The sequence below is a fragment of the Vulpes vulpes genome, chromosome 13 (genome assembly GCF_048418805.1).
Source record: "Vulpes vulpes isolate BD-2025 chromosome 13, VulVul3, whole genome shotgun sequence".
Classification (NCBI taxonomy): Eukaryota; Metazoa; Chordata; class Mammalia; order Carnivora; family Canidae; genus Vulpes; species Vulpes vulpes.
The window spans coordinates 29063244-29090427 of NC_132792.1; the positions used below are offsets into that span (position 1 = coordinate 29063244).

The 27184-nt window shown below is 35.2% G+C and overlaps 1 protein-coding gene across 2 annotated transcripts in view; it reads left to right on the forward strand.

Annotated features, from left to right (window-relative positions):
- Window positions 1–26175, forward strand: part of ANGPT1 (angiopoietin 1) — a 245057-nt gene extending 218882 nt beyond the window's left edge. For both annotated transcript variants that reach the window (XM_025994852.2, XM_025994851.2), the window contains exons 8-9: window positions 12525–12655; window positions 23870–26175. In XM_025994852.2, coding sequence (XP_025850637.1) covers window positions 12525–12655; window positions 23870–24030 — 292 coding nt within the window. In that variant the 3' untranslated portion in view covers window positions 24031–26175. The remainder of the gene's footprint in view (window positions 1–12524; window positions 12656–23869) is intronic.
- The last annotated feature ends 1009 nt before the right edge of the window (window positions 26176–27184 follow it).

Genomic DNA, 27184 nt, shown 5'->3' on the forward strand with positions numbered 1-27184 from the left:
TAAACAACAATGTGCAAGGAATTATGAGTGAAATGAAATCTACAGAACTCAACCCCTATTCTTCAAGAGCTTCAAACCTCTATGGCTGACTTGATTTTCATTATCCTTTAAGTCTTAGCTGGATCTGAAGCATTCTGCTTTTTAGGTTAGATAAAAACTCTTTTCTTTCTGCTGTCACGTTGCCCTGTGCAGATCTTTATCAGAGTCCTTATTACACTGGGTTGTAATTGACTATTATTTGGCTATTCCCTAGATTGCTGCCTTTAAGAGGGCAAGGATCTCTCCAAAATGTTTGACATATGTTCAGAAAGGAAACACTTTCTAATGAATATGTGAAAAACATATAAACAAAGACTTTGTTGTTGTTGTTTATTCAAAAGATGCAGCTGGTTACTATATGGCAATTGTTGATCTAGATGCGGGAAATTCAGAGACCAACAAGTCAAAATTCCTTCCCTCAGATGTTTATGTTTTAGAAAGGCAGCATATGCCATTTTCTATGTAAGACTTTTATAAAGTACAATGTCCTTTAGTTTTTTGGATTTTTGCTGGAGTAAGATTCATTTATTTCCCTGATCTATTCAACTCCAAGCTCTTCTTTTTTTTTTCTTTACCTGCAAATGATATGCAAGAATTTCCATTTTGTATGATGCCAAACAAATGAAATAAAATATTAATAAAATAGACAACATACCTTGTTCCCTCAGCCGACTGACCTTGGAAAAGGATGCTACTGTTGTTGTCACTCATAAGTAGTTTGTGGGCTACAAGAACGGCTTTCTCTGCCTACAATTTTGATAACTGCCACTAGGTGACAGTAAACCTTGATTTTTAGGACTCATGGATGAATAACTGAGAGCTTAATGAAAATTACAAGATTTTAATTACACTTTTTGAGTAGAAATTTTGAAATTGTCACAGTGACAATATAAAACATTTATTACCCTGTAACTTATACAATAGTTTTTCTCTCTAGATGATTTATTTCTTTTACAAGAGCCTTTACCCATTTCAATCATAAACAACATAAAACCATTTTAAATAATTATGGCAAGTATCAATAAGTATCAACATTAAATGCATCAACTAGAAATCCTGTATTAATAGTAGCATCATAACCTTCAACTTTAGTATTAAATAAAACATTTAGCCAAACATTTAAAATATTTGCAAAGTGCTCAGATATGACTCTTAGTGCTAACATCACAAATGCCAGTGTTTATGCTGGTCTGCTTTTTCTAGTGAAAGAATCAAAAGTACTCATATTATGTGGCTCAGTAAGGAGTTCAACTCAATAGCTGTATAAAGAATGATTTTAGCTTTATTCATTTTTAGGCTGTCAATGAAAAACAACTTCCTTTCCCTTGTATGCCCTTATAATCAGTGGTAGAATTTTCTAAATATGAAGATCAAAAGTCATTATATAAGGGGCACCTGTGTGGCTCAGTAGTTGAGCATCTGCCTTGAGCTGAGCGCATATTTCCAGGGTCCTGGGATCGAGTTTCACCACAAGCATCCCATGGGGAGCCTGCTTCTCCCTCTGCCATTGTCTCTGCCTCTCTCTGTGTCTCTCAGGAATAAATAAATAAAAATCTCTTAAAACAGAAGTCATTATATAAAAATTTGGAGGTCACATCATTGTTATAAAATAATTATTTCAATGAACTCTGCTTTAAAATAATAGATGTGATTAAAGATCAAATGAATAGTTTGGGGGATCCCTGGGTGGTGCAGCGGTTTGGCGCCTGCCTTTGGCCCAGGGCGCGATCCTGGAGACCCGGGATCGAGTCCCACGTCGGGCTCCCGGTGCATGGGGCCTGCTTCTCCCTCTGCCTGTGTCTCTGCCTCTCTCTCTCTCTCTGTGTGACTATCATAAATAAATTTAAAAATAATAAAAAATAAATAAATTCAAATGAATAGTTTGTATCTATTTATAACTTGACTTTTAAAATATACTTTGTGTTCTTAGCAGAAGAATTACATCTGAATGTTGTATTGTTGTATGCTTCTTTGGTATCTCCTAATCTAGAAGATCTACTGATTATGAGAAGCTTTAAGTTAGTATTTCCTTGGCTTGTTAAAAAACAATGTTAAGGGTACCTGGGTGGTTCAACCAGTTAAGTGTCTGATTCTTGGTTTTGGCTCAGGTCATGATTTCAGGGTCCTGAGATGGAGCCCCACAGCAGGCTCCATGCTCAGCACAGGGTTTGCTTGGGATTTGTTCTCTCCCTTTCCCTCTGCCCCTCCCACTGTTCTCTCTCTCTCTGTGTCTCAAATAAATAAATAAAATATTTTTAAAAAATGAAAAAAATAATTTTAAACATGTAGATGTTTATATTATATATTATATCCATAATTATTTTATTTCTTAACTAGATATAGTTTTGCTTTTATCTACATGACTTCACTGAAATTACTCTCTTAAAAGTGTTATAATTATTTTGAAATCAGATCTGCATTTATTTATTTGTCTATTTATCATGTTGCTAATATCTCCCTGATACTATTCAGTTGTTTGCAAACATATATTCAACTAGGGTGTGTGTTTAAAGTGTAGATTTCTGGATTTTAAATCCAGAGGTTCTAATCTTGGGATAGGATCTAGATATCTCAGTTTACCAACTACACCCAGGTAATGCTGATGCAGAACTAACACTTTAATGACTCAAAAAGGAGATACCATGCTTTTTGGTTTTGTGTGCTCATAGTTTAGAAGACAGTAGAAAATGTGATCATAGTTGGCTTAAAACAAAAGTTGCCCGCTGCAGAATGTTTTAGAATTTCTTTTTTTTTAAGATTTTTAATTTATTTATTCATGAAAAACACAGAGAGAGAGAGAGAGAGAGAGAGAGAGAGAGAGAGGCAGAGACACAGGCAGAGGGAAAAGCAGGCTCCATGCAGGGAACCTGATGTGGGACTGGATCCCGGGACTTTGGGACCACACCCTGAGCTGAAGGCGGTGCTAAATAGCTGAGCCACCCGGGCTGCCCAACATTTTTTTTTTTTAATCAAAGAATTATGAACCTTTTAAAAAGGTGATAGCACTATGGATCCTATCCCTGGAATAACTGGGGAAAAAAGCAACTAAATTTTGCTTATATTTCTGTGTGATTCAGCTCCACCCTCAAAGCCCTTGGGCAAGAATAGTTGCAATTAGGCTCTAGTTGGACAGTAAAGAAAAGTGGTCTATTTAGCTGGGGTTGAGGATGGATGGGATACATTGAAGGAGATTGAAGGAGACCAGGAAAGGCTTCATGGAGGAAGTCCTTGGGAATTTGTGAAATATGAGTAGGTGCTCATGAGTTAAGTATGGAGGATGATGGCAAAAGGAGAAAGGTCTTGAGGTTCCAGCCAGAGGAGCAATGTGGACAAAGACCCAGAAGTGGAACAGAACCTGCCTTAGTTAGACAGCACCCTATATGGGGGAGTTTTCACTGTGATACAGAAAATGGAGGACCATGTTCCATGATAAGGAGTTTGGACACTATCTTATACTAATTTTGAAGAGAAACAAGCACACTGATGATTTTGGTCAACAGAAAAATCTGCTTGCACACTAGAGTCTTATTTGCAGAACTTATAGCAACACATTATCCAAGTACAACAAGAGAAAGTATTTCCTTTTTGCAAAAAAACCTCAGACAATGCCTCTCAATGGTTTTCAACATTCTGCTCACCCTTTACCCTCTCTCTGTCTTCCCCTAGGGGATGCTGGAAAGAACGTTCTTGCTGCTGTTTAAATAGAAATTAAAATGAGAACAAACCTACCTCCCTTGAAATTGCTTATACTAAAAAGTCACCAGTTTCAATCACAAGTTTAACAAAGCCTTGACTTAATTTTTGGTAAAAAAGCAAACCCATAAACTCTCTGAGATGGCCTGGTTTTTAAGGCACCAGAATGATGTCCAATCAGTGAGCTACTCATTTGGAGCTGACTCTGTCAGCCACATGTGATGCCAAGGGAATTGAAATATGTTTAAGGGACTGTTTGTATTTTTTACAGAGGTCTTGGTGCCATGTAATTGATTTTGGCACTCAATTTTTTTTATGTATTCCTAGAAAAGAGGAGGAATACTGGAAGACTTTGTTTTATTTAGAACTAAAACTAGGGAATTAGTACAGTGTGTATTTCTAAACTTTGGGAAGTATTGTTTCATTGCCACAGATTTCATGAAAATTATTTTTACATTAACAGAATAGAGTGTATTCTCTCAGCACTTTGCAAAGGCACAGAAATAACAGTATGTGAATTCTCGGTTTTCTTTAGAGGAAGCATTTCTCATGAGTTTTGAACACAGGCGATCTTCATGTCATAGAGAAACATTGAAAACTATATTTTACTTGAGTTTGAAACTGGGATAGCTGGTAGCAATGCTTCCAGTATCAAGAGCTTGAGATGACCTCGGTGGTTGATAAACTCAATTTTACAAAGTTCTTTATTATATTAATATTTGTAAACCAGGGGAGAGACATTAAAATGTAGACTGGAAACAAACAGATGGAAAATTCCTGTGAAATTTATGCATGTATAATAATAATCAATGTATAAAACAGAATCAGAGAATAAATAAAACTGGATTTTCTGAGCTGAGGTTTTCCATAACTGGATTTTATCTTAATCACAGCAAAGATTCCCATGACCATCACTATCTCAAGCATTTTTCACACTTGCACATCTTCCACTAAATGTGTTAAAAAATGAATATTATGTCTACCTCAGGTCATCTAAGGCTTAAGAAGCAAATAAGATAATGCACCCTTCTTAGCATAGCTATTAGTTTAATATAAAGAAATTTCCTGATTGCTCAATGAGCAAAGGACAAAGGACACCAATTCAGGAAGATCGGACGTGATGAAGCAAGCTTTTGGGGAGGAAGGATGAGAGTTACAGGATGAGTTGCCTTGGGTGCTGTTTTCAGAGAATTTTCCCAGTATCAATTATGGGTAAAGAAAGGGAAAGGAGATCACATGCTGGATTCAGCCAATAAAGCACCCTATTATATGGCAAGAGAAACTTAGGATTTTCAAAAGATCAGAATTTTAATTTCTAAGGAATAAGCATTTGAACTAAAGGATCATTATTCAGGCATCTGGGTTCAAAAAGTGTAGACCTTTCTGATTTCAAATAAGAAAGTAAATGTCCCTGGGGCTTGAATTGTGAAACATAATTATAGAGTTAAAATGGTAGTACATATAAGCCATCTCTGGAGATGAGGAAAACTTAAATTCTAAATTTTAACTCTTCATTCACATTGATTCAATAAATTTTATTGGATATCTGTTATGTATATAATATATGGAGTTCACAATGATGGCTGAGATACTCATTAGGAGTTTACAATATGGTAAGAAAGAAAAAAACACATATATAAATAATAATGCTACAGTAGGCAAAATGAGATGTGCCACAAAAGAAGCAATTTATCTGTGCAATGACAAGTAAGAAGAAAGAGAGGAGGCTTCCTATATAAAAATTTGGGCTTGTCTTGAAGGATGGTTCATTTTGGACTTGTGAAGATAGGGAGAAAGAAAGGTACTAAATCAGTAAAGCTCTGTTCCTTTAAAATAATGAGATACACTCAGACAATCCTGAACTACAGAGAATAAAATGTTTGTCAAAAATGTTATTCCAATTTTTAAAAAAATAAAAAATATTATTTAGCTAGAGATAATTTTACTATATTAGCAAAGTCTAATTATCTAGCTAGATATAATTTTTTTTATATTAGCAAAGTCTAATTAGGACTCAAGTCTCTCCTTGTGCTAAGATAAATTTATATTCTTTCCTTTATCTGTAGGCTTCCAGTCTTAGTAGTTCCTCTAGAACTCTACATGCTTAACAAACAGGGCATTTTAGACATAAAGAATTTCAGCTTCAAATATTAATGTAATAAAAGGAATAAAATCTATCTTAAATGCTTAGTATCCAAATAGGTTCATTGTCTGTCTTTTCATTTAACATTCCCAGCACACTCAAATGATGGACAGAAACCCTTTCCTTTCTTATCTGGGTTTTTTTTTTTATGTTAGATTAATCTCAAAACTTAATTGTGTTATGGACTTCACAACCCCTTTACTGAAAATATCTTCTTTATCCCTCTCCAAAAGCCCATGTCCTCCACAGCCTTCAAAGCTAATCTCTTCCACTAAATATTCTTAGCAGTTTAGCATCTCCTGAATTTTTCTCTTAACCTCTTTCCAACAGTACTAATATTTGTATACTCTCCAATGATGTGTTTATAGCACCAAACAAATGCTTAATCTTGCTAAAAGTCTAAAACATTCTTTGCTGTATATGTGGTTTGACAAGAGAAAGTTATCTTTACTCTTAGCAGAAGATTCCACCTGTGTCATTTAAACTCAGTTCTAAAAGACATGTTCTGCTAGCCCCCTTGGCTAATGGTGCCCAGCTCTTTTGGTAAGGAAGGGAGGGTGTTAAAAGCAGAGTCAACCCTGGAGTAGCAGCAACCAAGAGACAACAGTGTTGGGAAACCCTGTCCGATTGAGTCATTGCTACCAGGCTTTGAAAGAAAACCATGGGGGTCATTTTGTATTTTCTTCAAGTGATTGTGAGAAAGACAAACTAGTTCCATATGGTGGCAGGGAGAGAGTTCAGAGCCAGAATGGAAATCTGCTGCATAAGATCTCCTCAAGCTTGTCAGTTTGAAAGACCTTAGAGTTCAGATATCTGAGAGTCTTTCTACTGTTTAAAAGAGCCAAGGCCAAACTTCAATTTGTCATCCATAAAATTCCCACTGCTTTGAGTAATGAAAGAGACTCTTGGTTCCCTGAATACCGTAAAGATATAAAAATGGTGAGAAATATGGCAGTCTCCTAAGTAGACAAAATTTGTGAGAAACCAGACTCATGACCCTGGACTGCCTATTTTAAAGAAGTTACAGAATCACTTGTGTGATTCATAGGTGTATTTTGAAGCCTGTTCTTTCATAATAGAACTCACTATTGTCCTATATTTATTAAGAAATATTATTTAGCCTTTCCGGTTATATAAATTTCTATAACTGAAAGGAAAGGGATAACTATATTTTCATTGAGGGGATCCCTGGGTGGCGCAGCGGTTTGGCGCCTGCCTTTGGCCCAGGGCGCGATTCTGGAGACCCAGGATCCAATCCCACATCAGGCTCCCGGTGCATGGAGCCTGCTTCTCCCTCTGCCTGTGTCTCTGCCTCTCTCTCTCTCTCTCTCTCTCTCTCTCTCTCTGTGACTATCATAAATAAATAAAAATTTAAAAAAACTATATTTTCATTGAGGATTACTAGAGAATCATCTTAGATGACTAGGGAATCAGGACCAGTTTCAATATGCACTTGTCTGTTTCATTTTTCTTTAAAATGCTAATTGAAAAAATCCTAATGCTGACATTCTTACAACCTCTGACCAAATTGTGCTAAGAAATGTGGGGTTTTTCCTCATTAATAATGAAAAGATGGTTTTAAAAGGATGAATACCATGATTTTATTTTGTGGCTGCCTTTTTTTTTTGAATCATATCTAATCATATTCTTTGGAGTTTTTGTGTTATTTTGGTGGGGGGGGTTCTTTTACTTTTTCTTCTTTCTTTCTTTCTTTCTTTCTTTCTTTCTTTCTTTCTTTCTTTCTTTCTTTCTTCTTTCTTTCTTTCATCTTCATATTTCTGTCCTTAAGCCAAATACTTTACTCTGGAATAATGTTTGGTTTTTATCTTGTAACACATCATCCATCCTTCTTGTAAGCCACATCTACACTGCCTGAACACAAGAAATAGATGTTCAGGATTCCCATGGTATTATTTTGGGGGAGTATTCTCTCTAATGACTCACACTTCAGGTTTCCTTTCACCATGTTCAGATACATGGCTGACTTTGGCCCTTCTTGTATCAACTTTTCTTTTGTAAAGTAAAGTTTCATTAGCAGAATATAGAAAGCCATAAATAGCTAATTATACATAAAGACATTAGAAATTAGGCAGAACCACTGTTTAAAAGAACCACCTAAAGATTACACTTGAGCCTCAATTCAAATAAGTTTTCTTATCTAATTAGAAAAAATACTTGGCATTAGTGAATGTCCAGCTCTTTGTTTGCCTTTATCAAATAACCAGCTAAAATTGTTGGCTTTGGGTCAATGACTCCTACTCTGTACTAGCTAAATACTAAGAAGGAATGAGCCCCTGAACTATTCAGATGACCTATCGTTAACTACACAGTTGCTCCCAGAATCCTTATGGGATTCCACAGAAGCATAGTTGTCCTCATTTGTAACTTTCTTAAAATTGTGGTGAGAAAAATTATTTTTTTGTGAAACACCATCTCTATTTCCAAGGGCAAGAAAATGACTCTCCATTGGTACCTCTGCTTTAGAAGAGCATAAGTAGCTCCCCTGTGACATACTAAGGATATAGACTCAGGGGAGATGAATACTACTATATATAAATTCCAAGTTCTACTCAGTTTTGTACAGTGAAAACCCTCTAAATATTGGTCCTTTCTACTTTCATTTCTTTTTCATTGAGATATAATTAACATATAGCATTATATTAATTTTCAAGCATGCAACACAATGGTTTAATATGTATATATTGTACATTGGGCCTTCCAGGAATGGGGACAGCACATGTAGATATACAGAGAAATGAGAGTGTGTTGCTTTGAGGGAACAAGTAATTGATTAGGCTGGAGTTTTATGTACATGGACAGGAAATAAGCAATGAGAGGTGTGGGGGTTTGGGCAGTCTGGGAAGAAGTAGAGGAGGTTAAGATGTTTAAAGTCCTTGTAAACCACAATAAGGAATTTACAATCTTTCAGCTGTTGGGAAAACAAATGAGGGATTTTAACCAGAACAGAGGAATAATAGGATGCAGGTTTTTGGTGGGGACAGGTGACTTGGGGACCCTATTCTTCCACCATCTTGCCCCACCTCCCAGGCCACAATGACATTTTTAAAATCAAAAACTGTGAAGTCCTCACATTACATAAATTAGGTTCTTCAGTCTGTATTATCCCACCTGTAATAAGGGGCAGAGTAACTTTTTCAGATTTGAAACCTCCTCCGTTTTGTGAGATAGAGGGGGAGAGTTCTGATCCAGGCAAAGGCTTGAAATGGGACAGGTCTATGACTCCTCCCCAAATCTCTTTTAGCCAATCGGATGCAGGTTTTTGAATGAGCCACATGGAGCATGGATTTTAGGGCAAAGGGGAAGGAGCAAGATTCAAGGTGATGAGACCAGTTGTAAGGCTTCTGTAGCAATCTAGAGAAAAGCTGCCAGAACTAGAAGATTGCCCTCCTAATGTTGATTAAAAGGATCTGGAAAAATGTCTTTTCTTTACTTTTACAGACTCTAATATATAGCAATAATGAAGGTCATAGAGGTAAAGATTAGGAAAAGACATGTTGATGTTTTATACTTCATTCTATATACTTGCATATATATTTGAAGATATATGAAAGCACTCTTAAACTTGTAACAATTGATGGTATTGTCATAGAGTAGCTTCCAAATTATGTTGGAGAAGAATAAGAAATGGCATGAAAAAAATCATAAAATTATGTATAGAAAGCATGAAATAAAGAAATATGTAGAGTATAATTTTATTTTCATTGTATTTATACGTGAAGATAAACTGTTTTGAAAGATGCAAAACTAATATAAGTGAATACTTCTAAAGAGATAAGACAGGCCTGTGGGCAACTTTATGTGCATTGTTCAAAATTTTTATAAGAATTTGATCAGATAGTACATATATATTTAAAATAGACAACATTTTCAATTTGGAGGAGAAAAAAATACAAGACTAAATGTGTATAAACCATGATGTCAAGAATAGTTATATTTAGAGGTGAGATTTAGGTTGCTTTTTATTTTCTTCTTTTTGCTTTTCTCTAGTTCCTAAACTTATAATTGGGCATTCCAATGGCCATGGTAACACAAAGAAACCATTGTATACTATGAGGCTTAAACTATAATTCTCCTGTGAAAGGATAAAAGTATAAACTACATCCAGCACATAGCAGTTACTCACTTAATATCAACTGAACATTTGTTCTTAATTACCTACAAATAACAGTGCAGAAAATCATTGTGTTCTGGAATCTCTATCCCCATGAGTGAGCTTAAAGTGACTATAGGGATAATGGTATTGACTTACCTTTTGAAGAAAAAGAAAGAAAATCATCACAATCATAGAGAAGTCAAGAATCAGAGCTGGAATTAGCATGGCTCATCCGAGAACACCTGTAGGCTAATCTCACCCAGTCCCAGTGGAGCAAGAAATGTAATCCTTACAGAGTCACAACTACTCAGTTTTGGAATCATTCATCTTCTTCTCCCGATGGATTCTGTGTTCACCAAATAAGCAACTTTCCAATTATAATTTGGCTTTCTGTGTGAAATTCTCTCTAAGAAGACCATGAGTCTGAACCCACAGTTGTTCTTATTTTGACTGTGAAGGGAGAACTGACAAAAGTCTCCCTTAGCTTTGTGAGTATTTGTCTATCTCTGAAAGGCTGAAAAGTGATCAAATCTAGAAGGTTGTGAATTCACTCAAGTAATTTGTCCTAGGCTCCCACTGGGAACCTCCTCCTTTACTTTCCTCTGATGAAACACATCTACATGTGGGCTGCCTGCAACACTTAAAGAATTCTCCAATTCTCTATCACCAGTGACTTTTAGCCTGCTCTCAGAGTATTAAAATACAAGTTTGTGTATGATAATTTAGCTTTAGAAGCTTCCTTCAACCTAATATTAACTACAGGTTCTATTAATCATTGAAAACAATAAAACCTGAGTAGGGCTTAATTGTATATTTTACTCTGACTCAAAAATCTCTGCAGAGTATCTGTAAAATGGTTTGGTGCAAGCATACTGTTATTTGCTAAAACTAATATCGACCTCACAAAACACTGGGAGGATCTATGCATATACTTAGGTGCAAACACAAGTCAAATCTATATGTGAAAAAATAAAAACCCAAATATTAATTGATCTGTATTATTTCTGTTTAATAATAATGTAAAATTTGTTCAGAACTGGTGCAGGTCCTAGTAGTGTCTCCCTCATACAGACTATATTGTGGGTGGGTAAGATACATAAATGAGACTCTGGTACAGAAGTGGTATGTGGATGTGAAAGAAATATTGCTAGAGGATTTTGATGAATGAGACTTCTAAGAGGAACCATGTTAGGTAGAATTAGAAAGAAGGGTAGAATTTCAACCAGAGGAGACCTTGAATATCAGTGACACTCTGACAACCTTAGTTTAGCTATTCTGAGCCCTGAGGAACCACTGTGGGACTCAAGCAAGTTTGCACTTGTTCAAAGTACCCAGATACGAAAACAACGTATAGAATCAATAGGAAATGACCAAACATCAGAGAACTACATTAGGCACCAGTTGTGATTTATCCACTAGTTTTTGAATTCCTGACCAGAATTCTTCAATCAGCAGAAAGTAACATGAGATAAAAACTGAATATAAATTCCTAGACCTAGTGAAAAGGACTTTTCCATAAATAACCAGATGATTTTCTGTATGTGCAACTGTTAGCCTATAATCTAGTTTAATGTAAATTTTATATAAGAAATGTTTTTAGAGAGTAAGGTAGGTTAGGTTCTTTGAAGAACGGCATATTTGAGGTTAAACAGTTGGCATTTAAACTTAATATTAGGGATACTACTAGAAGGTAAGCCTCTTACGGGCATAGCCTTTTGTCTGATAAATCTTACATACTTAGAACAATTTCTGTTATATAGTATGTGTTCAACAAACATTTGTTCAGAGAATGCATAATGATTAAGAACTTGGATTTTTAAAGTCAAACTGCCAAATTTTAACTTATTTATCTTCTCTAAATCTTGCCATGCAGAATTGGTGTGTTGATGCCTAGATCACAAATCGAACATAAAATTAAATTAAATAATAACTGGAAAGCATTTAGCAGAGTGGCACAGCAGAGCAAGTCCTCAATCAATGAGAATTATTACTAGCATTGCTATGAAGAATAATGTTCATCACATCATCACTATTCTATATTAACATAATTATATGTTGTAATGACATTCTACAAGACATTTTTTTCTTTGGAGATTAATACTTGTGGTAATAAACCCATTTCCCTTTTGTGAATCCTGCCCTATCAGAGAACCATATGAATTTGAATATGCATTGTGAAATAAACACCAAGCACACAAGCCATAGAGAATTTTACTATCTGTGAGTTCTTTCTTTTCTTTTCTTTCTTTCTTTCTTTCTTTCTTTCTTTCTTTCTTTCTTTCTTCTTTCTTTCTTTCTTCTTTCTTTCTTTCTTTCTTTCTTTCTTTCTTTTTTTCTTTCTTTCTTTCTTTCTTTCCTTCCTTCCTTCCTTCCTTCCTTCCTTCCTTCCTTCCTTCCATCTCATAGTAGTTAGTTAGAAGGGCTGAGTACAAAGAAGGGAGAAAATGATGAAAAAGGCAAACATTCAACAAACTGGTCTTCTGGGTTCTGTTATTCTGTTGAATGGCTTATCTTTTCCCTTTTTTTAAACTTCAGGTTGTATTTAAAGGGTCACACTGGGACAGCAGGAAAACAGAGCAGCCTGATCTTACATGGTGCGGATTTCAGCACTAAAGATGCAGATAATGACAACTGTATGTGCAAATGTGCCCTCATGCTAACAGGAGGTAAGTCCTATGGGGCCGTTCTCTAAGTTATGTTTCATTGGTTTGAAGCTTGAAGTTTCTTATCTATGAGAAAGGACTGTGATCTTCTGGTCAGGAAACTTAAGAGCAAGTCCTTAGAGATTATTTTGTTCTGCCAACTAATTTACCATGTGTTCTTGTGCAAGATGTTGCTAGCATATTTATAAGTTTGCCTTCTCCCCCAATGTCTATAAAAGGACCATAGTAAGCTTGGTTCTGAATACATTCTTTAGCTTCTTAAAGTGCCAGTTATTCTGCCTTCTAAATAATCATAATGATACCCATACTGGAATGAACAACAATTTGGGAATTCAGCACACAAGGAGAGAAAAAAATCCTCCTTACAAAGTGTTTTGAAACTATAGTAGAGTTCATTGACCATTCTATTGAAATGGAATAAGAAGAATTAAAGAGGTATCGTTATATCTAAAGTCATAAAATTCAGACCAGCTACACAAGGGCTTTGCATTATAGAATATTGACTTCTGCAAGAGGTTTGAGCTGGTATAAGAAATACCATTAAATAATACTGTATCACTGAGTAAGAAGGTTAATCCTTTTTGAACTTTTTAGTAACTTTCCAGCCTTCTGATTGCATCAAAGAGAAATTCTCAGTTTGATGCTAGCATATCTATAACATTTGTTTTCAGCACTTCCTCAATAATCACTCAATAACCTTCATAGCAAAGAAGGAACCTTGGGCTTCAGGCTCAGGGCCTTGGTTAGACAATGGAACCCACCTAGAATTAAATAAAGTGATTTTGTTTTAATTTTATTGGGTTTTATATACAGCAAGTGGTCCTGGTTTTTTTCTTTAAAGGAATTATATAATCTTCACATTTTTAACGTAGTCACAATCGTTCATGTAGAACATACTATTGATTTAAAGAAAAATATTAATTAAATATTAATAAAAATTATAAATGGATAATAGGAAATATCTATGACATTAATACATGACTAATTGGGGTTTGAGAAACACTAAGCTAAAACCCAATGGCAAGTGATGTTCTAAGCCCTGGCAAGGAAGGAGTTGGCACCAAACAAAATTATAAAGGAAACTTTCCAGTGCTTCTGCTGTCACAGTTTTAGTGTTCTTTCGCTCTCTTCATGGAATAGCAGTCACTCCAACCATTAGCTGTTGTGATTCTCCTTCTGTATTAATCTACAACAGAACATGTTTTCATGGCAGTAAGATAAAAACTCTTGAAACTGATTATTTTCCTTCCCAAAACATGATATTACTATCCTTATTATTATGTATTATTATATGTTATTGCATAGGTTATACTATCTTACTTAAGCTCAAAACCAGCTCTGTGAGATAAGCAGGGAAAGGAACTCTAATCTCTATCTTGTACATAAGGAAAATAAGAGCAAATTAATGCTCACCATTTTGTATTTAACATCTGGTGCAGTAGATGCAGCACATAGGAACTCCATTAAAAATATGGTACCTAAATGAATCAATGAATGAGCATCTTGTAACCTTTGAAATCACTTTCAAATTTTGAAGCCAATGAAATGTATCATTAGGTTGACATTTTCTCATCAGTTAACAGAGCATGAAGGAATATGGAGAGGTGATTTTGAAGAAATCTTTCCACTTTTATCCCTAGCCCCATGTCCTCCATTATTAACACTCCCAAATCACATCCCATTGACCACTACACTTACGTCAGCATCTTTTCAGCATGAAACCAGCACTGGTATTATCAAAGCCAATCTGTTATGATTCTTCTTCTATCATATCCTTCTCCTTGTACTTTAAAATGCTATGACATTCAACCTCATCAAATAGGTGAAAGTCCTTCTCCTTCTAATGTAGTTGTTATAAATTTATAATGTTTTCAAAAAATGGTAATCATAGGTTAGGTTTTAAACCTTTTTCCTGAAAGAAAATTTTTCTTCTCATTGCCTCCTTGATCCCACAAATGGAATTGACAGCAAGTTTATACAGAGAACAAAGGACTTTGTCTAGTTTCCTGCGCATTCTAATATTAAAATATGCTTCAATTTCTCCACATCTATTTTTACAGATAATTTTTCATACCAAATAAGTGCAACACATGAAAGACCAACAGTAAAATCTTTCAAATCTTGCCTTAGGAGAGCATTCCAATGTGTTCCTATTTCTGTCATAATAATGAAAATATCGAGCAAAGTGAAGAGGAGAATGCACCCCTTGGTTGTTGATGAGAAAACTTCATTGCTCAGATTTATGATTTTATTTCTGCTTCAAATGATTGAACTTTGTCATGTTCTTTCATCCATAATCATTCTTGGACTTGCTTCTTACTCACCAATAAACACATATGTTGGGGAGAGAAAATTTCCACTTATTGCTTGGGCTGGAATCGTCTAAGTAAATGTGTTTTTGTAATAAACGCCATTACCCTATCAAATATCCCTTTGAAAGAATCCAGGCCTTGCAAATCTGTTCACTCTGCAAAGCGAAAATGTGGAATTTAGATAGCTAAGAACTGGAGAACATAAGGATGAATGTCGATGACAGTCCAGGTAACTTGAGTATTGCCTGGAACTTATATTCTACTTAGCTACTCCCCACCACCAATACTTATTCTGTCATTTTTTCCCTTAGAATCATTTTCTTCACCTAATGATTTTTCCTTTCTTTCTTTAAAATTTGTATTTGAACTTCCTGCCTATTTAAAATAGTTTCTTTTAAGCAGTAAGATTTTTTTTGAGAAGTAAGATTTTATACTCTTTGAAACTAATAATTCATCGTTTTCTGTCATCATCAATTAAAGCTTTGCTTTATCTTGTTTATTTATATATATATTTTTCCTTTGTTTCTTATGAAAGAAATTAGAGGTAAAGTAAGATTGATTGCCTGCTAACTGTCCTAAATAGTTTTGTGCAAATACGTGGAGGGATTTTGGTTGGAGAATGTGGTATCGTTGCCACTCTTATCTGTCAAAGACTGAACAACAGGAGATGAGCTTAATTGAAAGCAGAAGGCATTTCAGCCAGCCATAAGGTAGAACATTTTGATCTTTCTTTCTTCTTTCCTAATATCCTAACTTCTTGACTTCCTTCTATCAATGGAACATATTTTTAATAAATAACCATTAAAGATCAACTATTCTTAGAGAAATGAGCAAGAGAAAATAGAACTCGCATCTGTTTGAGGGAGACCATCAACAAAAGAGTAAACAACAAATGATTTCATGTCACAACCAGTTTTAGAGACAAAGTATAACATGTGATGGAGTTATTGGAGGAGGGGGAAGTAACTTGAGATGGAGTCTCCAGGGATCAAATGCTGCCAGGGAGGATTGTGCATTTCTAGTTGTGGACATCTTCAAGAAGAGAATATAAGGCAATTTATCTAAAAGAACTTATTTATGCACATTCCTGCAGTTGTGGGTCTAGATAAGAATATCCCACCTTTTCTTCTGGTTTAGTGATTCTGTTATTCTGTGTACTCATTGTGGCTAAAGTAGGGGAAAATGTGCAATATTACTTTTCAATGCATGGGTTGTAATTCATAGTACATTGTAGAGTGTAGAGAAGGGATAGCAGGCTGAGAAAGCACGTTTGTATCAATAGAAATAGATATCACAATATTTTATACTTCCTTTCCCAGAAGTATATGTACTTGTTCCTGCCTTACCAGAAAGCCAGCGATTTCTCCATCCAATTTAAATATTGAATAATTTTCATGTTTTGTTACATATTTCTTCTGGGACCAAAGCATATACTTCAAGGTCAAAATTGCCACATACATCTTCTAGACAACTGCTCCTTTAATTAATCGTTAAATAGAGGTGATTTGTCAGCACAGATTTATAAGCCAGAAATGTCTTTGCTCTGTGATGCCATTGACCTTAGGAAAATTTGTAAGATTTCTCCTTAAGTTTCTCCCAATATGAAGGATATTATGAAAAATCTGTATGCTTCAGTAGTGGGAGGGACAAAGTTAAGAGATGACTGTAGAAAATATTTTAATCTTGTAGGACAGTTACTAGTGTGCCCTCCTGAGCCCAAAGAAAGGAATCAATTTCGTTTAAACATGAAAGTTTATCTACCATTTAACATTAAGAAAATGAAAATGTAATCTCATTCAATGCATGCTTTTGTTTATACGGATTTTTTGTATATAAAAACAAATATGCAAAAAACCTCTGACTCCGGAATTCAGACAGTGAACAACTTTTAGATTCAAAGTGAATGTTTCATTCAAAGAAAGCATAGTCTTTGGTATTAAATTAGCATTCTTCAAATAAGTATTTTTAAAAGTCTGTTAGAAACTACAATTATTAATGGTTGCTAACAAAACAAAACAAAACAAAACGTGGTATTATTTTACATTCCTTCCCTTACCTTACATTTCTTTCAACACAATTTCCACATTTACTGTATAATAGAAAAGCTATGTAAAACTGTGACCTAACCTTCTGCAGAAAGAATCTGTTGTGGTAGAAACTCCGATCTCTTTTCCCACGCATAAACTATGTCAGCCGACAGACAAGACTTTGCTAAAGCTAACAAAGGCTATTTCTCAGTTCAGCCCTAAAAGACAGGATAAAGCCATACACATAAATTTCTTAGTACACCCTACAACTTACCAGATGCTACAGCAGAGAGTTGATAAATGCTTGCAGAAGAGGGTTGATATGGTTTGCTATATAATCTTGAAGAAGACAGAAAATGAAAGAATTTAATGGCTTCTCCAACTGGTGGATGATGCTGAGTGACAAGATCTTTGAGAAAATATGATCATCTTAGAGTTTTTAATAATCCAGGAAGAATACACTAAGCTTTGTCAGATAATTCGTATTCCCTAGGTGTTAAGGCAAACATGTTGAGAGAAAAGATCCATATGGATAATTTAAGGTTGACCACAAAAATATACATTGCACTACCTTATATCAGAGCATAATTTCTTACTTAGTACCTAATCCATAAGCCTATTCCTCAAAAATGTATGTTGCCAAGCACAGTGCCTGGCACATAGTATGTGCTTAATAAATTACTGGTTGCATGAATGAATATTTTATCACAGACCCTGAAAGGGCATTGCAAAATCACAAATGATAATTTTGTGAAAAGACAAAATAAATCAATGTATTAATGTGTTCATGAACTTGGATTGAAAATACAGAAGTATACATATTTATATGTATTTGCAAGCACACACATGAAATTCATGAATATGAAGAGTGGGACTAAATTTTAAGAATAACTAAACCCCAAAAGACTAAATTCCAGAATTGGAAAAAATTGAGCATTAGATTCCTGACTTCCAAATAAATATGAACGTGCTAAGTACAAAGTTTAGGATTATATTCCTATTTTCTGGAGAATGTTTTTGCTTATGGGAAAAAAGAGCAGAGTATCAGAATATGTCTTTCAAAAGGTAAATTTGAAAAAAAAAAAAAAAATGAACCAGACTGAGGCCTAAAGCGCAAGGCTGCCACCAAAAGTTAATAGTTGACAATGCCTGAGAAATAATCAAACACTTAATTGTGTGTTATTTTACTATAATACAGTGAAAATTTATTGCAGTCATATTAACAGGCATTTTTGCATTATCCAAAATTATTTCTATTTAATAACTTTCATGACACTTCTAAAGACCCTTTGAACTTCACGCCACAATAATGCTTTGACAAGAACTGAGATACAGAGAAGTTAGATAATTTGCCAAAGGTCACAGAATCAGTGTCAGGTAAGATTTGAACACACCTCTAGATAAACCATCGCTTTATCCACTCCCTCTACTGCCTCTGTTAAAATGAATGGCATTCAGAGACAACAGTTAGCTCTGTTTAACTGTTTGCAGCACACGTTCACAAGGATTTCCTCACTTAAACATTAAAAGTGAAATGAAGTGCAAGGGAGGGAAGAGACAGTAAGAGCATGCAGTAAAAGTTTTCAGTGAATTCAAGATTACTGGCTAGAATCAACAACGTTTTTCATCTTTGAAACAAAGAGAAGAAAAAGGAAAAAAAGCCAAGTCCTTGGCCTGAAGGGGATATAGTATGAGACGACAGAGGGAATGCAGACCTCTGAGAAAGGTCCTTTGCCTCCCGCATGCACTCAAGACCCTTGCAGCTGCTCCTTAAGACTAGCAATGGATTTGGCCAACTTTGTACACATGAACTCAGTAGGTAATTTTTCGTAATGATTCCACTGATAACAGTGGCACCAGTCAGTTTTGGTCAGCCTCATTCTGAGCAAGAAAAGAGGCAAATCTGATTTTCTGTGCAAGTTCTTTTGCACATTGCTGATTAGGATGCACGCATTACAAAATGAAAGAAATCTATAAAAACTGGTCTATCTTTTCATTTTGCTGTGGTTTTTACCATAGAAAGGAAGTGTTGAAGGACATTTTGTTTAGGATCAGAAGAATTTGAGAGTTAGGTTTCCTTATTTTCAAATAAATTTGAACTTCCTGAGTGCAAAGTTTAGAATCAAATTCCTACTTTCTGGGCAAAGTTTTATTTATTGGTGATAAAGTGTGAGCTTTCTGCTTCAGAGATAAAAGACTGGAATGACTTTTAAAGGCCGGCATAGCCCGGGATAGTTAGTACAAAACTAAATTTTAATGAGTTAAGTGTAAATGAATTAGAAACACGCATCTCAGATTTCTTATTAAAATATACATGAGGTTACAGGTTATGAAGAAAAATGCTTGGCAACGTACATCTCCACAGTTGCCAATCTGAAAACATTTGAGACGTTTTATCAATTGTCCCAACGGCAGATGGAAGCTGCTGGTTTCCTCATCCTTTGCTTGCATTGCTGAGTTCTTTTATGCCTAAAGTGCCATTCCTAGATTAACTTCTTTAGCTTGTGGCTCATTTGTTATTCCTCGGAACATACAGAACAAAGTAAAGAGTTAGTATTTCCCCAAGATTGTAGAGGACATATAATATCCTCAGCTATTTGGTATCTTATCAGAGAGGAACTGCAGCCCCAGACATACTCCCTGTGTGTTCATGGCGAACACCTTGACTGCATGCTAAACTTGTATATATGCTGATTACCACAAGCACATAGGATTATCTACAAATGCCAAGGCATACATATGAATAACCAGGACTACTTTCACTGGCTTTCTATAAATATGCTTTAAAACCTTGTCTTTCGGGATCCCTGGGTGGCGCAGCGGTTTGGTGCCTGCCTTTGGCCCAGGGCGCGATCCTGGAGACCCGGGATCGAATCCCACATCGGGCTCCCGGTGCATGGAGCCTGTTTCTCCCTCTGCCTCTCTCTCTCTCTCTCTCTCTCTCTCTCTCTGTGACTATCATAAATAAAAAAAATTAAAAAAAAAAAAAAAAAAAAAAAACCTTGTCTTTCCAGGATTTCTGTTTAAGAGAAACGGCCATGCTTGTTTTTTTTCAAGGAAATTTAGAAAGTGGAAATTCCTTTGTTGTTTAACTGCATGAATCAGAGGAAACAGAATTCTTACTTGCACACAAATAACTATTTTTGCTACCCTGATGTTCAGAGTATTTTACAAAGGACACTATGACCAAAATTGTCAAGAGAAATAATTGCCCTTTCATTTTGTGTTGTGCCATCTTAGTTCATCATCTTTATTATTGTCGCTTGTTCCACGAGAGGCAATAGTGTGCCTGGCCCACTGGTCTTAAGATAGTCAAAGACATTAAGGTCTTTGGTTTTCACATGATGTCAAGATAAATCATTGAAAACACTTGTTCAAATCATATTAGGTACTTAAATGCCATTATCTCTACAATGCGAACGTTGTATGACCGTACTCATTTGGGTCCAAATTATTGTCATATTGCTCTAATAAACCCTAGCAAGCAAATGAGGAGATCTATATTAGCACTGATGATCTGGTCTTCATTATTAAATCATTATGGTGCCCCACAAGATTGAATCCTTTTTGTTCCTACCCTAAACCTTCTATCCCATTTCCTAGATAACTTACAATGAACACTTATTTATGGTTTTACTAGTCTCAATAGTCAATGTGTCATTTTATTTGATCCATACAACCAAGTTGTGAAAATGGCTGATCAGACATTATAAACCACATCACAAGTGACTGTGTGACCTTGGAAAATCTCCTTACTCTTGAACATCAGTGTCTTTATTACAATACCTGCCACATCAACTAAGGTTGTTTGGTGGGGGAAGACATGAGAGAATGCTTATAAATATTGTAGCATAGTTCCTGATGCATATTAAATATTTTATACATATCAAATATTATTATAACTATTACTGCTTCGTATCTTTGTTATTAATTGGTGCAGTCAGCACATGTGATTTTTTGTAATTTCTTGTCTAGTGCACTACAGGCTCTCCATCCATTACCCACAAGAAAATTTCTAAAAATAAAACAGAAACCTCTGTGTTCTCCCTCTGTTTATTTTGCTGCCCTATGTTCTCCAACCCCTTACCTAGTGGCAGTCCAGCCAAGCCAGGCTGCTGGCAGACACTTTCTCCTACTCTCTCAGAGTACACACTGTGTTCAGAATTTCCTTCTGTTCAATGAGCTCACATCGATCTTCAGGACACAGCTCAGGTGGTAAAAAAGTAAACCTTGTGGACCCATTGACAGCATCTTCTGCTTCTGTTTCCATAGATTTTGTTCATCTCCATTTAACAACCATCATCTCATTTTTAAACAATTTATTGTCTCTCTCCTACACAAAAAAACTGTGTACTCCTGGAAACCAGGAATTCTATTATATTCAACACCAACCTCTACATCTGTCTGTTGGTTAATATTTGTTGAATTGATTCTTGATTTTTCTTTGCTTCATTATGCTGCCAACATATGCTCATGATGGTTTGGCAGACCATAGTTACAGAATGAGGGCTCTAAGTAATATTTGATTAAATATTCAACCTTATAGATCTGGTTCCTCTGGTTCAATATTGGTTCCTATTCCTAGAGAATGTTTTGCTTGTTCATCTGATGATGGACAAGTAGACACAATAAACTCTAAAGTTTTCTGTGAACATTGTTCTGCTTTGCACCAAGACTGCCTATTTCTTTACCTTCATTTCCTGAGAGCTCACCCCTTGTTCACAAAAGACTATGTGATCCGATCTTCAGACTTTCTCAACTTGAGGCTCCTATTTCTCTTGTTAACTCTGCCCCAGAGGTATGGTCTTCTCTCTCAGTGTCTCCAAAATGCCTTCCCCTAACCACAAACATTACCCTACTTTACTCATTAGGAAAAACACACAAGATCAATTTATTGGATTCTCTTACGTGCTCCTACTGCTTCTTGTCTCTTTCCTAAACTCATAAAAAATTTACCAATGAATGTATTCTTCAGCCTGTGCCCTTTATTGCCAAGCTGCTGTTGGCAGCAGACCTCTGCCTTCCCACAGTCGTCCAAAACTCTTGTGACTTTCTCTAAACCAAACAAAAACACACACTTTTACCCTGAATACCTAATGTAACTTGGAGGATCATTCTATGATTTGTAGTAGTTCTTAATAATAGAGTAGCTGCATTTCCTTTGGAGACCATAGTGGATATTTGGAAGACTATGAAAGGCTCATTAACATGATGGAAGAGTACCTCAGGAAGGTCAGAGAAAAGGGGAAGAAAGTTAAAATACTGGAGTGATCAAGTTGGATTTTCATTTTGTCCTTTGAGAGTCTTTAGGGTAAATGAATTCCTTAATATCAGTATACTTTTTGTAATATAAGTAACATTTTTTACTGGTCATGCCTATCAAAAAAAAATGTAAAGGAATTAATCTTAAGAAAAAAGTGTGGAGTTTTATGTTCATCCTTCCTTGCCAAACAAGAACCTTCTTGTCCCTCATGTTTTGAATGCATTAACATCTGTGTTGTTTGCATACAGTTGGTAAAATGGCATTGAATAGTCTTTCCAAATTCATCAAGGCATACCTTATTATTCTCCAGTATGAGCTGGTAATTAATACAGCTTGCTGTGCCTCTAGTATGACTTTATAAACACTCTTTTACTGTATTCATCTTCCAAAATTGAAAAATGAGAACTAGCTTTTCCCTGTTTAACTTTTGCTAGTTTCTGCAAGATGATGCTCGTGTTACATTTAAACATCAGTTGTACAGCTTTCTCTTTCTTTAGCTATTAGTCCCTTAGGTATAACTCTGTAATCAAAGGGAGGTCAACTATATCCAAACAAAAATATGCCAGAATGTCTCTGGCATAAATCTCTCCCTAAAGATTTCAGTAGTGTTACTTCAGGAGACAGAGAAAAAGTACTGTGTTTTATCTAAAAGCCTAAGAACTTAATTCGTTAAAAAAAAATAAAGTACTAAGTTATCCTTACAGAGAGAAATGCAAGCATAGGGTCTCCATGTGACTCATCAAGTTGCTTTTATTTTTACTAGGTTTGAAAGAACTTGAACAATCACAAGAAAAAATATTGCTATATAGGAACTTATCTGGCTACTATTGATGAACACTTCCCAAATTATTATAAAATAGAGAGAGCACAGTGATTCGAATTCAATTTGTATGTCATAGTGATTGTCCAGTATCCAGTTACTTTCAGAAGCAGCTGTGGACCAGTTCTCAGCAAAATTATGAAATAGATGGAAAACATTTCTTTCACTCTATTTAGATGTCAGTTGTCTAAGCTTCTGAAATTCTTCCCTAATAATTGTTATATTCCTAATAGCAGGCTGAAGGTGGAATGCACAGGGTATCTGCATTTTACTTATCCTGCATATAAATCTAGATCTGAATTAGATCTTATCATGAAGCCCAGAAGCTTTCTATCATTACAATGGGAAATGAATCCCATTAGAGTGAAACTGAAGCTTGAATTTCCATGAAAGCATTCCTCTCTCTGTTCCTACATTGCCTAAATTGGATGTCACTTAAAACATTTCCATGACCAATGGGACACTTGGGTGGCTCAGCAGTTGAGTCTGTCTTCAGCTCAAGGTGTGATCCTGAGACTAGGGATCGAGTCCTGTATGGGGCTCCCCAGAGGGAGCCCGCTTCTCCCTCTGTCTATGTCTCTGCCTCTCTCTCTCTGTCTCTCATGAATAAATAAATTAAATCTTTAAAAAAAATTCCATGACCAAGAAGCTTTTTTATTGAATGCCTCCTATTTGCAAATGACCATAAAAAGTATAAACTCCACCTTGGTTAGAGCCATTAATTTCCACGTGTTCAATTTACTTTTAATTGTTTCTTCTCCTTCTTTTCTCTTTCATTATTAACTAATTTTTCAGGCTGGTGGTTTGATGCTTGTGGCCCATCCAATCTAAATGGAATGTTCTACACTGCTGGACAAAACCATGGAAAACTGAATGGGATTAAGTGGCACTACTTCAAAGGGCCCAGTTACTCCTTACGTTCCACAACTATGATGATTCGACCTTTGGACTTTTGAAGGCATAATTGTCAAAAGCAATAATAAAAGCAACAAATAAATCTGAAGAAGCTACCAGATGAGAAACTGCTTGAAAACTTGTGAAGCAGGTATTATCACCCTTCCAGCCATAAGTGGCAGTTATGTGAAGTCACCAAGGTTCTTGACTGTGGATTTGGAGCCTTTTGAGTTCACAGAAGTCTCTAGATGGGGTTAACCATGTTCATATGGCTTGACTACAGAGAATGCCACTCACTGTCATGTTTTAAAAAGGGAAGAAAGTGTTCAAGTCACTGTGCTTCAAACTACTACTGGATCTTATTTTAGAACTATGGTAGCCAGATGATGAATATGGTTTATTTCATGTAAAAATTGAAAAGAAGAATAAGGAGGAGGAGGAAATGAACAACAAAAGAATATACATGAAGAATATAAACAGACCTGCCATCATCCTTTGGAAAAGATGTATCACGCCAGTGAAGTGGTGTTATTTCTATGCAAACCTACTAAAAATCCATTTATACAGTTGCACAATTTTAATAAAAGTTTAGGAAGAATCAGTATTGCCCTCTAAATTGGTTAAGTGTTCATGGATTTCTGAAGCTTAACTCTTAAATCACACTTACTAATTAATTTCAGTTAACCCATCTTCAAATGTAAATTCCATTTTGGTAAACCATAATGAACTGTAGTATGTGAAGAATAATAGTGTGAGGTAGCAACATACTCCATTTACTCTTTAATTTTTGATATAGTTTTCAGGAAAAAATGGACATAATCAAGTATTATGGACATACGAGATAAAAAATGATCCCTCCATGCTATAGTTTTCAGTTACTTTAAGAACTGACTGATTTATAAATATATTTATAGCGTGAGTAAAGTTTAAAGAATGTGAAATATACCATCAAGGTCTTAAAAATAATATACATGCATTTACTATTTTCTCTGATATTATACATTAAAACAGTATTTTAGAGCGTATTAAGTTGCTGTAAAACCAAGTAAACTGGAACAGTTCACTTTGCAATATCTTGCATGTGTACGCTGACGTGTAACTTCATTATTTTTAAAATAACGATTTCAACTCTTCATCTTATTATCTCATGCTAATTTCATTTTCGCTAATTAACTGAAACATGCTTTCCAGATTCACCCTGTTCCAGTTTCTATGAGAGATACGCTTTGAAGTCTATGAAAAATAAGAAGGATTATAAATATCATTGTACATAGCATGTTTATATACATGGTAAGCCTAATAGCTCTTTAATCTGGAATATGCAAACTTGTCCCTTCATTAATGCAAATAAACACAAGTTTTCAAAGAAATCTAGTACACTATTTCATGAACTACATTATATCTTCACATGTTTCTCTCTCAGGCTGTTTTCATAAGCAATTTCTGATTTCTAAAATTATTCAGTGGAGAAAATTGTCAAAACGCTGTATTAAACATAAGGAAAAGACAAAAAAGGGAAAATTAACCATAGTCACATAAAAAGTTCTGACTGCTGGCTGCTGTAATTCTCTTAATGAAAATATTCCTACAGGATAATCTATTTTAAGTGAATTTGAGGGCACAGGTTTGTGTGGCAATTTGAAGTTACTATGGTAGTTTATCAGAAAGTACTTTCTGCTTCTAAGTGTGCAAGGTTACAGTAGTGAAAGGGTTTTTATCAAAATGTGAGTGACTATAAGAAAAGCGAAATAGGTGTCCTTTCTTAGAAAAATAAGTTTTTTCAATGCAACAATATAGAGTTCCTCCATTTGAGAAAATAAAGCTATTCTATTTTTAAGAAAATATTTTTGAAATTTACCAGCAAGTCTTTATGCATTTGTATACAACCCCATTTTGCCTTACAAGTGATATTTGCTGATATTACAGAGTTTTTCTATTCTTGGTGACTCCTTCATAGCACTGTTTAACCTCTCCCTCTAAAAACCTTGATTGTTTTCCTTTAAGTGAATGGAAGTGAGTGTTTTGTTCCTTTGTGTCCCTACAGATATTTGTTACCAGTCTTTTGATAAGAAATACTATTTCCCAACTCATATTAGAAAAATAAAATGAAATCATGAAAAACAGCATGTTATTTACTATTTTGTTATCTGGGTTTGAAAAATGAAATATTGTTTCCAATTATTTATAATAAAGCAGTATAAAATGTTTTATGGCTTCATTATGTGCATTGTATACTGCCTACTTGTGGGTGACTGTTTAATATCTTTACACTGAATTATTTCAGGATAAGATAATTAGGTATTAGGATTTTGTCTTTAAAGTTTTATCTCAATAAAATTCATGTGGTTTCTATGCCAATGCCTTCACATCAGTTACAGCTTTACTTGATTTAAATAAAATTGATAATAATGTATTTGCACAACATCTCATTTTAAATAAATGTTTTACAAATATTAAAATTAGAGATCTATAGAAGTATGGAATCATTGGGGGGAAAAACTGCTAAATGAACTAAAACCTCAATCTTTGAAAAACTTGCAGTCTGGATGTGATAAGAAAGCTTGGCTCAATATCAGGGCTGCCCCGGGGCTCAGAGGTTTAGCGCCGCCTTCAGCTCGGGACGTGATCCTGGAGACCCAGTATCAAATCCCGCATCAGGCTCCCTGCATGGAGCCTGCTTCTCCCTCTGTCTGTGTTTCTGCCTCTGTGTGTGTGTGTGTGTGTCTCTTATGGGTAAATAAGTAAAATCTTAAAAAAAAAAAAGGTAGATCAAAGGTTCTACATCTCTACTGTTTCACTCTTTATCCTGCCACCTATTAAATGCCATATTATCATAGGTATGACAATTGACAATAATTTCTGGGAACTCTGAATTGGAAGAAGAGATGTGTTGAATATTTGAGATCAGTATAAAAGGGAAAGAGCATAAAGGAGATGCTACTAGCCCATCAAGCCTGTAATCCTATCAGTGGTTTTATCCATTCAGACCCTTATTAAGGAAGTTTCTTACTTTTCCCTTAGATTCTGCACCCATTACCATTACATTGATTTGAACATTTAACTTCCACCTACATGATTGAAAGAGATAACCTGTCTCCTATTTTCTGCTTCTATTCACCCATAATCACGTTTATTCTTAAAGCCAGACTTCTGAACATGTTTATTCCCTGCTCACAATCCTTCAGTGTTTCCTCACTACTGCCTAAATTTGAAATA